The 12,811-nt window shown below is 41.3% G+C and overlaps 1 protein-coding gene across 2 annotated transcripts in view; it reads left to right on the top strand.

Annotated features, from left to right (window-relative positions):
- The window catches only part of DACH2 (dachshund family transcription factor 2), a gene marked incomplete at its 5' end in the record, with an annotated part of 249,617 nt that extends 237,532 nt beyond the window's left edge, over positions 1-12,085 (top strand). Inside the window, 3 exons of one of the 2 annotated variants that reach the window (XM_082289744.1) lie at positions 173-316; positions 3,347-3,412; positions 11,463-12,085. In XM_082289744.1, the coding sequence (XP_082145870.1) occupies positions 173-316; positions 3,347-3,412; positions 11,463-11,500 (248 nt within the window). In that variant the 3' untranslated portion in view covers positions 11,501-12,085. Of the gene's footprint in view, positions 1-172; positions 317-3,346; positions 3,418-11,462 lie in introns of both variants that reach the window. The other variant, XM_082289745.1, reaches the window with a different exon arrangement.
- Between the last annotated feature and the right edge of the window lie 726 nt (positions 12,086-12,811).

Here is a 12,811-nt window from a genome sequence, read left to right as displayed (position 1 = left end):
TCCTCTGAATTGTTTGGCTTTCAGGTCATCACCACATGCACATCTTTATTGTTACAGGGGTCTCGAGCTAGAGCTGCACCTTTGAATATCAAAAATAAACTAATTTTTTACTGCCTCCATCATCTATTAATTGTGCCCTAACAGCCATTCTTACATTGTATTTACATTTCAGCCACAATTCAGAAACGCTTGAAGAAAGAGAAGAAGGCAAAGAGAAAATTGCAGGAAGCTTTGGAATTTGAATCCAAGAGAAGAGAACAAGTGGAACAGGCGCTTAAACAGGCCACATCAGGTGACGGTCTCAGGATGTTAAATGGTAATGTCTTAGTTGGCCTTTCACAGTCAGCTTAAAATGATGTTGATTGAGTGAGGAAAAAAAAAAATCAGATGATGCACAGAGCAAATTTCAGAATAAACCCCCACAATTCTTTCCTGAAATAATGAAAAATCTATTTCAGGCCATGTGCTCTGGGTCGTGAATTAAAAAAATAAAGAAGTCTGCAACTAGAGAAACAGACAGAGCAGCTTACACAGAGATGACAAGAAATGCTGAATATATTACAGAGAAATCTGTTACAGTGCCAGCTAAGACAATGTGAAATTTGGTTCCTATAAGGTTCTCTGAACTCTTCTCTCCCAGCAGATTCATTTTTAGAACTGCTGAGCTTCATGTTAAAATCCGTTTGGCTGAAGTTTGCTCAGCCTCAGGACCTATTAAGTTTGTTAAATATGTATCAGCTTTCAGAGCTGACTGGGTTTTGAACACTTCCCAAATATTCTTGTGAAACAAAAGCAAATCAGTTCATCTCCTAAACAGTGATTAAGTTCTGGCTACTGGGAGAATTTGCCTTTTGTGCTTAAGATGGTTCTGACCAAAGTTTAGAGCTTTGGTTTGAATCTTCAAGAGTGAACCTAGTTGAGATTTGATTAATTTCAGGTTCTGCAGCTCAGGTTTAGTCTGTGCATCCGTACCTGAAGTCTCTGCAGAGGCTCAGGAGTCAGAGTGACGCTCAGTCTCTGCTGCATTCTTGGTGTCCTGTGGTGTGTTAATTTGTGCTGCCTGCTTTGGGCACTGCTAGAGACTGCAGAGTGCAAAAACTGCCTGACTGCTGAGCAAAAATAATGAATTTGGCTTGTGTGGAGTTCTCAGCTGTGAGAGCTGTCCAGACTGTTCCCTAAAGCCAGGGCAAAGCTGTGTGTGTGAGCTGCCACCACAGTGCTCTGCAGGGGACTGTGAGCAGTGATTTATCAGGCACCCAAGGGATATAAACCCTGTGAGGATGAGAGCAGCATCTTTCAGAAGCATCCTCTCATCTGCTGGTTTATAGCCCTGCAGAGCCCTGGAAGCAGGGACTGGCTGGTGTCCCTGGAGCACTGGCAGTGGCCAGGGGGGATTCAGATGTGGATTTGCAGCCGCAGTCGCACCATGATGGGGGACAGTGACCAGGGAAGAGTGGGTGGCCAGAGCCAGCAAAAACCTTCTCCACCACGTCCACTGGATCAGACAAATGCCCAGACTGGATCCCATGGACAGAACCAGCACCTTGAGATGAATGTCAGAAAAAACCTAAAATCCTGATGTGCTGTAAGGTCACTCTCCTGGGTGCTGCCACTGCAGGGAAGCACCTGCTGCTCACACACCAGCCAGGAGCACCCAGCAGTTCTGGAAGCCACAAATTCAGGGATACCAGCATGCCAACAGTGTGATTAACACACCTTTACATCTGCCAGTGTGGGCCTGGCTGCAGCAGTTTGATTTGCAGGCACACTCAGGTAGTCATATATATGTTAGTGCCTGCAAGAAGCTGATATTTACATGCTAATCTGATTGCGCATGCAAATCAGGTAGCTCATTAGCATCTTAATCCACAATTTAATTGCAGGTACAATTTTATGACAACAAAATGTGAAGGGCTATTCTGAGTATTTTTAATTTAACTCTGACAGTCTGTCTCATTTAACAGATGCTGTTATTAGTTACAGATGACTTTGTCATTTTTGGTATATACAACATGTACTCTGGAGGATTTGAAAAGAAAGAACCTTTTCAGATTGATAGGTCAGTGCCCTGCACTTGCCTTCAGAACAGGAATCTGAGTAAGGAAAACCCTGCAGAATAGCAGTCACTTGTAATTTTATAAGTAAAAAGTTGTATCTGTGAAAATACTGCTTTTTTTGGATCATATATACATTTATGGAGCTGTATATGCACACACGACATAGATTTCATTTACACATTTATTGCTGAGCTATTGCTCTCCTGTAAGGACTGTACTTTGCAGGGTTGCCCTGCTTTCACACAGAGCTCCGTTACTGCAGGGTCACCAGCAAAGCATCACCTCTGTGACAGATCCTGACACTCCAGCTGAAGGGATCTGTGAAAGCAACAGTGCAATTATTCTCTATTTGAGAAAGTCCAGAACAGGCATATTGCACAGAAAAACTCCCAAACTGTGCACACAGCTCTCTTTCAGGTGTGGGTTTTTCCTTCCTGCAATTCCTAAGTGCTGTATGATAAGGGAAGCAGATGTTTCTTCAGGATTTGAGGTGCCATGGATTCAAATCACATCCCCTTCATGCTAATCCTTGTTGGCACAAGGTGGATCATGGCATCTGTTATCGTAACACCCTGGGGTGTTGGAGCCCCCGCCCCCACCCCAAGGACTGTGCAGACAGAGGTATCACCAACATGAAATTAAATAGGTCCAAAGTGAGTGTCATGAGACTCCTTCTCAACTTGAAAAAAAAAAAAGAGCACAGTCCTCTTTGGAAAGCTCTTCTCAGAGATCTGGAAATATTTCACATAATATGACAGCTGTAATTTTGGTTTGGGTGGTAACACATGCTCACACATCCCGAGCTGAGGTTTGAAATGCAATTTGCACAGTTCTTATCTGTAACATGCACTCACACAAACTGATACACACACCCCAAAACTGTTGCCTGGCCCTGGCTGTATTCTTCAACTCTATAATTTGGAGGTATTTGGCTATATACAAGAGTCAATGTAGTTTAATATTATCGCAGTTTAATTTTGACTTTTATTTTTCATGTGTCAGATGCCCTCATTTTCCAAGAGGATTTTGCAGACATATTATTACCACGTGTTGGTTATTATCTGATCGTCAGACAAATGTGAAGCACGTTAAAAATAATTCACTGTGAGACCAGTAATGTTTGCACATTTTGGAAACAATTTACTACTGAAAATTCTATGAGGACCAAATGTTTTATGCAAGACCATGTTAACTTGGAGAGCACCCTAGTTTGCTATAAATATTTTTCTAAAGATGCCTGAGAGAGGGGCAAAGGGGAATGCATTAATCTTCAGTCTCCCATCTTTCAGATGCTGGAATCCCAGACATGGAAATAGAACACAACGGAACCCAACATGACAGTGCAGCAATGCAAGGTGCAGTATGTACCACAGCTTCTCACCTGTGTGCTTGTCATTAAAAATAAGTGAAATGCAGAGTCATTTTTTTATCTGTTTTCCTACTTTAAGATAAATGTGAATTACAGAACTTCAGTTGGTTTTGCTGTTTGATGTAGAAAACCTTTGTAAGAACCGTACTTTACAAGATCAGAAATTAACTTTAAGTAGACGTGGTATTTATCTGAGGTGATATTTAGAGGTGGTATTTGTATTAAAACTGATATTTATCTACCAGGATAACACCCTTAGTTCAAAAGGGATTTTACATATGATTTACCTTTGTGAAATATTTTACCTCTGGTCCTTACCTACCTGTTAAGATCGCAGGTGTTTTCAAAAAATACATGAACTATAAATGAAAACGAAAAGCCGTGTTCACATTATGGACATCTGTGTGGTGCTGCTTTTCCCTCACTGTTCAGTGGCTGTGTGTGAGTGCAGCACCTCCAGGTATGGTTGGAGTGCTTCCCAAAGAGCAGTAAGTGAGTTCTGGCTGCAGGTCTGAGACATGAGGAGTTGTGAAATCCTTCTTTGGGGGAGCCGAGGCAGGGAGCCCTGAGGGATATTCCCATGCCCCTTGGAAGCCTCTTCGAGCCACACAGAAACTCCACAGTCACCTGTGATAAAATTTGGTCTGAACAATTTGAACATTGAAATTCTCTGATTTTGGTGAAAGTCCACCTTGTAGAGTTTTTCTCCCTTCAGTCCTGTGCCATGTTCATTCCAGACCCTTCAGTTCTGTGCTGGCTGCTCTGGCAGCCTGGAGACAGCTGCCTCTTCCATAGAATTGCTGCTTCTTAGGGCAGTTCCACCCTTTCTATTGCATCATGTAATGGTAATGTGCAAAAATCCCCTGTGCTGAGGTAACTAAAGGCAGTTTGTGCAGACAGGAGAAGGGCTGCAGTGCACTTAGAGACACAAACCTCACTTGAGCATTTCTCTTCAGCTGGGGAAGGTTTGACTTGCATACCTCTGGTATGCATCTGTTGTCCATCTGTCATCCTTACAGGAAAGCTTTCATATATTTCTACTGCTGTCTCTTCTTGTGATTTTAGGTTCATATACTCTGTATTACAGAGCAGGAGAATCACAGTTTTATTGTAATGCAGATGGATACATCTGACATATGTGTGTGTGTGTATATATGTGCACGTCTGATTAGAGCTGTGCTCTAAATATTGCAATTGGAAAATTGCTGCTGCCAGAAATAGTCAAAATATTTCATGAGCACTTGGGACACATGTATTTAAATTCAACAAGTGAAATGTTCCTAACATTTGTGATCTGTTCATGGTATCTGCTGAGAGGAGTGTTCAGTGCTCTTCCAAACAACTCTGGGAGTCAGAGGTGCATCTGGGCAGACTCTAGTAAAGAAAAGAAAGGAAATTTCAGTTTTCAGTTGAGAAAAACCATTACACTTGGCTGAAATGTGTCTTTACATCAAAAATTATTAGAAATACTGTGAGGAAAGTGATGCACAGCCACTTCAACAACTGTTTACTCCTGGAAGGAGTCAAGAGAACTTTCTTACGTTACCTGTAGTTTATTAATACACAGTAAAACCTTGTGATTTTACCATTTTTATTTCAGGTTGCGTTTTCTTGGGGTTTTTTTTCGTTTAATCTGATCCCAACTACATCATCCCTTCAGTTGAGAGACGTTTTGGCTCAGGAAGTTTTTGTTCGGGTCAAAAGCGTGGCCCCAGGGAGAGCTGGATATTCCCTGTGTTCGGTGTCCCTGGGCTTGGAGAGAACAGGACATGGCCTGAGCAGCAGGAGCTGCAGCCCTGTCCCTGTTCCTCCATGGCGAAACCATTCCTTTCCCTTTCTGCCCCGCTGGCTCTGACCTCCCTGGCCTGGTAATCCTGCTTGTAGGGAGATGTGAGGAGCTGAGCTGAAGTGAGGTCACTAAACACTCTCAGCTGATAAAAAGCTTTCTGGAGAGCTCTCCATGGAGCTTGTTTAGATTTCAAAGTGTTCCTGTTCTGTAGCACTGTCTCTTTCATTTTTATTTATGCTGATACTGTAATAACTTTTTATTCTCTTTCCCTTTGATTACCATTCGTGTTCCTGACAGCTCCTATTGCTGCTGCAGCTCTAACAATTGGAGCACACTCCCTCACTGCCCCTGTCATTTGCTGCCTTTGTTTTTCGGGCCCTGGGAGGAGGAAGGGGCAAAACACATGTCCCTAATACAAAGCTGTTTCCAAGCTTCCAAAATCTCTTTCTATTGCTCAGAAAAAAAGCTTTAGCATCAATGCAGAGCTTTCTTTTTCTGTTGTCAATAGCTCTGCTGGACAGAAATCTATCATTCACACAGTGCTTTTCCTTTGAAATTCAATTAGTTCCACTGCCAGTATCTCCTTAAGACGGTTTAAAGGAAAATTACAGAACTACTGCACAGCCACCTTTCACAGTGATTAAGTCATATCATATTTTATGCTCATTTCTTAAAATGATTTTATTAACACAAGCTGTTCATGTACTGTGTTTCTGATCTGCATTATAAATCTTTTCCATTTAGTTGACTCATTTTCCCTCTGCTTTGTGTATTAATTGAACAGAAATTTCATGCAGACAAGACTTACAACTTTTTTGAACTTTACAGTCTAATGCCTCCATCCTCCATATCCCAGATCTAATTCAGAGCTGGAGCTGGTAGGTTTTTAGCTGGCAGAAGATGTCAGTCAGTGGTAGCTGCAGTGGAGCAGAGTAGGGGATGAGTACACAGACACCCTCCTGCTCCTCCTTGCACTGCTCACTCCTGGGCCAGCACCACAGTGCATCAACCATTTTATCAGCCAATCTCCCTTCCACATAAAATAAACATACTGGGTGTCATTAAGTGCACCTTCAGATCAATGATTTTTGCAAATGACATTCAAGTACCATTCGAGTAGTGCATTTTTGCTGATAAAAGCAAATTAAATTAGCACAACTACAAGTGTGCTGATAAAAACTAAAACCGAACAGCAGCACCATTAGCTAACAAAGTAATATTTTCTCTTTACTGCTTTCTGCCATTTAGTTATTATCCTATTGGAAATCTAATTATAATCCTTTTACTCCCTAGTCAAACTTCACAGTTTTTGCAAGCTTAGCACTGACAAGTGATTTCATTACATTTGATTGCCCGCGCCCAGATTGACTTAACTTCACTCCGAGACCTAAAAGCCCTCTCAGTTTCTCAGATTCCCTGTTTGCACATTACAGCAACAGCTCCTTTAATTAATTAGCATGAACAGCAGTAACATGAACTGCTGAACAGAAAATAACATCATTTTATGATCGCAGGGAGACTTCTCCTTTCGCATGTTTATACCTTAGTTAACTTTTGTATTACAATATTTCATTGTTAGGGGATATTGGAACAATCAGCAAAGCAATGTTAGCTTAAAATCTTAAAAAGTAGGTGTTACAGTAATACTTGATAACAACAATTTACGAAAAAATAAAATACTCTGAATTTCAGGAAGGAGGCAGCAGCATAGGCAGGCAGGCCAATGTGCTTCACTGTGCATGCAACAATAGGGTCACCCAGGGCTGCTGCTGCTGCTTTTGTTTGTGACATAACCTGGCAGAGATTTGGCACAAAGACTCTCAAGTTACCATGAATAACATTTTATATTTATCTGTTTGTCAAAGATGAAGGACTGTTGAAGTTTGGAATGTATTTTGGGTTTGATCATTTAGAAAACTGGGCTTTAGTTTATTAATAGTCTGATCTAACCAGTGAGTTTTCAAATCAAACCTGCTATATCTGTGTCTGAGGCCTGTTTTCTTCTTCCTGCCCAAGCTTTGTTCTCTCCTTCGTGCATGTCCTCCTCTGGAGGCTGTGAATTATTAAACCCCTGGTAGTTAGCTCATGCTGTGTCATTGCAGAGTCTCTAGAAAAGCTCTTCTAAAGCTCCCAGCGGTTCCCAGATGCGACTCCGTGCCCACACTGGCCACGTGCAGCTGAGAGCTGCCCCATCAGCTGCTCACCAGGAACGGGGGCCTTACAGTGACTGACTTGAAATCCTGGGTTTAGTACAAGTTTCTTTAGCTCTGTTAACATGGATGAGGAAATATTTGACAAGGTTGACTCAGCAGCCAAAGTGGGGAAGAAACTCTAACCCAGCAGCTCTGTGAGTGAGCAGCCCTGGAGGGTCAGGCACCACGGTCCTGAGGGAAGGAGAGGTTTTGGTACCAATCTCAAGGCATCCCCAGGGGCTCAGCCAGCTTGAGACATCAGAGAGGGCACCTCTGCAGGGGTGGAGAGATGCCATAGGGAAGTGTGAGGGATTAAAACAAACCAACCTTTGCTGGTTGCTGCTCACAGAACCAGCATTTATTGACCCTGTTCTTCTGGGTCTAGAGAGAGCCATGCCGTGCTCTTTCACTGCTCAGTTTGAAGGATATTTACAGATTAGAGAGGTTTTGCTGGACGACTAATAAGCAGGCAAAGAAGTCATTTTTGCTTGTCATTCAGCTGAATTGACGGTCAGCCCAGGTCCATCTTTTCTTCATGGCAGCAAAGGGATCCTTTGCTGTGTTTTGGTAATTGCTCTGGTCCTTACCCATGATCAGGGGCCTTCCATGCCTGCAGTACTCCTGTGTCCCAAGGGCTTTAGGGAAGGAGGGTTTTTCTGAGGGGTGTGATCCACAGTAGAAGCAGACTGGTTTTGTCTGATTTTTCCTTTGTACAAAGACACTGGTTCAAACTAATTAGCCCCAGCTTTGCAAGTTAATTTATTGTTACAGCATTGCATTTCCCATGTGTTGCTTCATCCAAAGCTGGGCTTGGCTCTGATCTAACTGAGCTGGTGTTTACCCGGTCTGGGAAGGGTGGGGAGCTCAGCTCCTGTGCAGTTGGACACTTGTGGGGTATCCTGTAGGATTCCTAGATCCGAGCCCTGGAGCAGGAGCTGTGCAGAGGCTCTGAGAGGGCCCAGCCTGGCACAGGGCTGCCCTCGCCTCCCCTGCCCCTGCTCTGGCCACACAGCCAGCTCTCAGCTCCACCTGACCCTATTCCAGCTGCTCTCCCAGCTCCTCCTCCAGCTCATCTGGCAGAGCAGGATTCCCAGTTTATTATTTCATCCCTGCTGCTCATATTCTCTGCAGCCTGTAGTGCTGGGTTGTATCTTATAAATTACTTGGATAATGTGCAATTATTGATACAACGTATTTATCTATTTTCTCACTGTGTAGCAGATCCCAAATTTTCATTCCTCCAGTGGGTTTCTCCACAGTTCACACTGTCTCTCAGATCCCTGGCAATCCCAAGGTGTAGCTGCTGCAGCTGGAGTTTCTTCTCTGCCTGGACTGGGTTTTCACACCAGCATTGCCAGGGCACATTGGGAGGGTACATGTGAAAATATTGTTTTAAAGTAGTTTCAGGGAAATAAAGCTGAATTCTAAATTTAAACCAGAGCTCTTACAAACAAAGCCTCACAAAGGATTCAGAAAATTCAAAAAAGAAAGCAAAAAGTTGGTGAATAAATATGCAGATGATGATTATTGCCTTTGGATTCATCCTTTCTGCACCCATTAAAACCTTGAAAGAAAGAGACAAATGGTAATGCTGTGCCTAAAAAGAATGCAGGAGCTGCATCTTCCCTGGGCTACAACTCGGGCAAGAGAAGGCCATCCTGAGGGAAAATTCCAGTTATTAACACAGACTCTGGCTCACCAAGAAACTCGGAAATCTTTACTTGTCTTATGCATTGTGAAGGGGAAAAAACCTCCTTTCTAAATGTCTTGCTTATTAAGCCAGTCATGCATTGCTCTGCAGGCTGTAAAGCAGTGTAACATGCACAGGGGGCTCATAAGCATATTTAGTGTTAGGGAATATCATTTATACAGTTTTTATATTGTCAGTATTACCCCTAGAGAATGAGATTAGGCTTTAAACTACTGTAAATCTACGCTTTTGCTCACCTTTGTATAATTTCATTTTTTAATAGAATGAAGCCCACATAAATGAATATTTGATTAAGGGATAAACCTGATAAAAGAATACATTTATGGCACACAGATTTATTCAAATCTTTGCTATATAATACAGTAAAGTGCTATAAAATGGTCTGTAGCTTGCAGTCAGCTGCACTGAGGAGATGGTGAATATTCTCCAGAAAAGATTAATTTGACAACATCACATTGTCTTCCCTGTGTAAGTGGGGGCACAGCTGCTCCCAGCACGTTAATTCCTCAGAGGTGGTTGCTGTGTGACGTGGTTAATGCCATGAAATTCAGTTTATTGCACAGCAACAAAAAAGTATTTTAATTTCTGGAGAATAATTGAAGGTGTTATAAAAAAGGAGATATTTAACTATGCACTTTCTGTTCACTGATCAATGGTGTCTCCTGGGTGGCTGCGCTGGGTTTGAGCTGTGGCATTTACTTTTGTCTCTTAGAGGTATTCCAGATACCTCCACTGAACTTTGCTTGAGAAATAAAGGGAATTGGAAGGAAGTATGGAAACCTGTTCCAAAGTTTAGTCAGCCCACAGTACCCTCAATGTCTTCATCTTACCTTAATTTAAAAAATAATACTTAAAATTTAATAAGAATATAAAGAACAGCCTCCACTGGGAAGAAGTCATGTGCAGCTTCCTAATGATCATGAGAAAAAGAAAAAAAAAACCACAAACAAACCCCACAGTGTTCAATCCTTGCATTTCTGCTCACCCCCCCAGGCTTTAGCAATTCCCCACTAGGTTTAAGACAAGCATTTTCAGCAGCCAATGGCCTGAAACTAATTTTAGTCCTTTCTTTGGAGGCTCCCAAACGTTCCTCTGGAGTTGTTACGTCCCTGGCTCTTGTGATCTTTATTTGTGCTTACATCCAAAATACATATTAAATCATGTTGGTTTGGAGAGTCTGAGCCTCCTTAAAGCCACGAAACATTCAATTACTAATTAGCTGTTTCCTGTTCCTAATGAAGTGAACATGTCGGATTTGGATTAAAATTCAGCTACTGCTCTCCTCTGTTTATGGTTCCAGATGTTTTTGTTTTATCTAGGAGGTTACTTTGACAGCTACTGCTAAATGATAAATCACTCATATTATAGCTGAAATGCATTTTGAAATTGAAATGTGGCAAACTTGGAGATTGCTCCAAGGATCAGTGTCAGTTTGCAGGTCAATACTTGTTCGTTCCTTAGGAGTGCTCAGTATTGGCATATGTAAAACAGTAATGGGAGAGATGTCAACATTATACAAAATGCTGCTCCATATTATCATTTTGCTATCATCTTCCAGATCAGTACTTGCGGATTTAGCTGGGTGGATTCATGATTCATTGTATAATGAACAGGAATATGGATTCTTGTTAGCTTCAGTTTCTGTGGGCATTTCAATATTTATTTTTTCTCTGGGCTTAAAGTTGCTTAATGTGAAAAATCACAGTTGATAGGTACTATAACTAGGAATATTTTTATGAAGTGCTTTTCTGCTTCATTCTCTAAATAAAGAAATAGAATTTTAAGCAAAATGTGGTGGTTTCTGAATGAAAGAACAGTTTTCCAAGAACAGATCCTGATTTACATTTTTTGAAAGCAGTGCAGTTTTGGTTTAACACCCTGTTCCCTGGCAGGTTTTGTGCAGTGACAAGGGTGTGTGGTAAAGCTGGTGCCTTGTCCCTGGGTGTGTCCCAGGGAGGCAGCAATCCAACACGGGCTGCCTTTGGGAGAAAAGGAGTGTTTGATTTTAAAAAAATGCCTTAAAGAAAGGAAATCTTAATCAGAGTGTTCATAACCTGTCCTGAGCCATTGCTGGCAAACACCAGGGCAAGTGGTGCTGGGTGTTTGTCATTTCTTGCGGGCTTGACCTGGTGTTGTCACCCAGTGCCTCCTTTCCCTACACAAAATGTGCCCACGTGCTGGACAGTTCAGTTCATATCACTTCAGTTTATATCACTTGTAGATCTGGTCATTTGAGGAACAAAAAAATCCACAACCAAGTGAAGAAACCACCTAAGTGTCAGTTAATTATGAAATGTTCAACTGTGCAATTGACTTTTTTCTTCTTTTTTTCTGTTTCCTCCAGAAAACAGAACATACATCAAGCCGACCATCATGTACTGAAGGAACCACCTACTGCTGAAAAATGTATGATGACCACTATTTGAAGACTATATAGTTCCTGAGAAATGTCCCTTCCAACCTTTGATGCCTTCAGTACTGTGTGAGGAACAGGATTTGTAGCATGAAACTTGAAGGACAATTCCAAGCAATTTACTGTTGCTGCATTGAAAACTGCCGTATTAAGAAATCCTGAGACTTTTTACAAGCTTACCATACCAAACCAAGCCTGTCACAACAGATCATTTTTAGGTCCCCGGAGATAGAAAGGAGTTTTAGTATTTTTAAGCACATACATGAATTATTTCCCCTCTCCACCCCACCCCAAAAAAGAACTTTTTTTTTCCTTAGGAGGTGGCTATTACTGAATAGCAATGGCACAATGATTTTAAGCCACAATGGTCCTCACTGGCTGTACATCATACAAGTCCAGTTTATCACTGAAACTGTTCAACATGGAGCTGTTTCGATTGTGTTTATAAATTAAGCTTTGTTTACTGAAGCAGATACTCGATATATATTACGTTTTAAAAAGAAATGTGTGTACATTTTTTAAAAGAACGATGTAAAAATTGTCCTTTCATTAGATGACCAATTCAAAAGTGTGAGCTAAACCCTAATAGCTGACGTAATATGAGGATTATAATTGATGCTTTTTTTTTTAATGCTCAGTTCAGCTTGGCTTTTGGTCTTTTAAGATGGAAAAATGAATATGCAGTAGAGTGTTAGATAATGGAAACTTTTAAGTATGGTTTCTCTGTTGTACCATATTAAGTTAAAGTACACATTCTTTGTTAAAAATGTTCTTGCTAAAAATACAGTATTAAAAAGTTTTTTGTTTGACTTTGGAAATCTTTTAAGATTTTTTTTTTGGACTGTGAATTCCCATAGTAACTGTACTAATGCAAACCAGTGTTTTGCACTAATTAAAATACTTGAAGAAATGACTTAATAAAGAGGGTGGGTTGGTATTAAACATTTTCCTAATTATTGTTATGTTCCAGATTCTGAACTTTGCAACTGAAACGTTCCCTTCTCAAAACATGGGACTGAAAGCTGGTTGGAGTCAGGTGGAATTAAGTGATCACCTGTTCCCTCTTCACTTTCATTGCTGGGTCAAAGGCACGGTGCTTATTTACTTACAAGCTCCTGTTGATGTGCACATGGTTACACACATGTGCCCTGAATATAAATCACTGTCACTTAAAAACAAAAAAGACCTTTAAATAGATCTACGAGCCATATATTTCCTGTGATTATGTTTACTTCTGTCTGCATCTATGTGTGGAGTGTTCACAATTTCTTCCATTTTTA

This window comes from Coloeus monedula (genome assembly GCF_965178545.1).
Source record: "Coloeus monedula genome assembly, chromosome: 12".
Lineage (NCBI taxonomy): Eukaryota > Metazoa > Chordata > Aves > Passeriformes > Corvidae > Coloeus > Coloeus monedula.
This window is presented reverse-complemented; position numbering and strand designations above follow the sequence as displayed.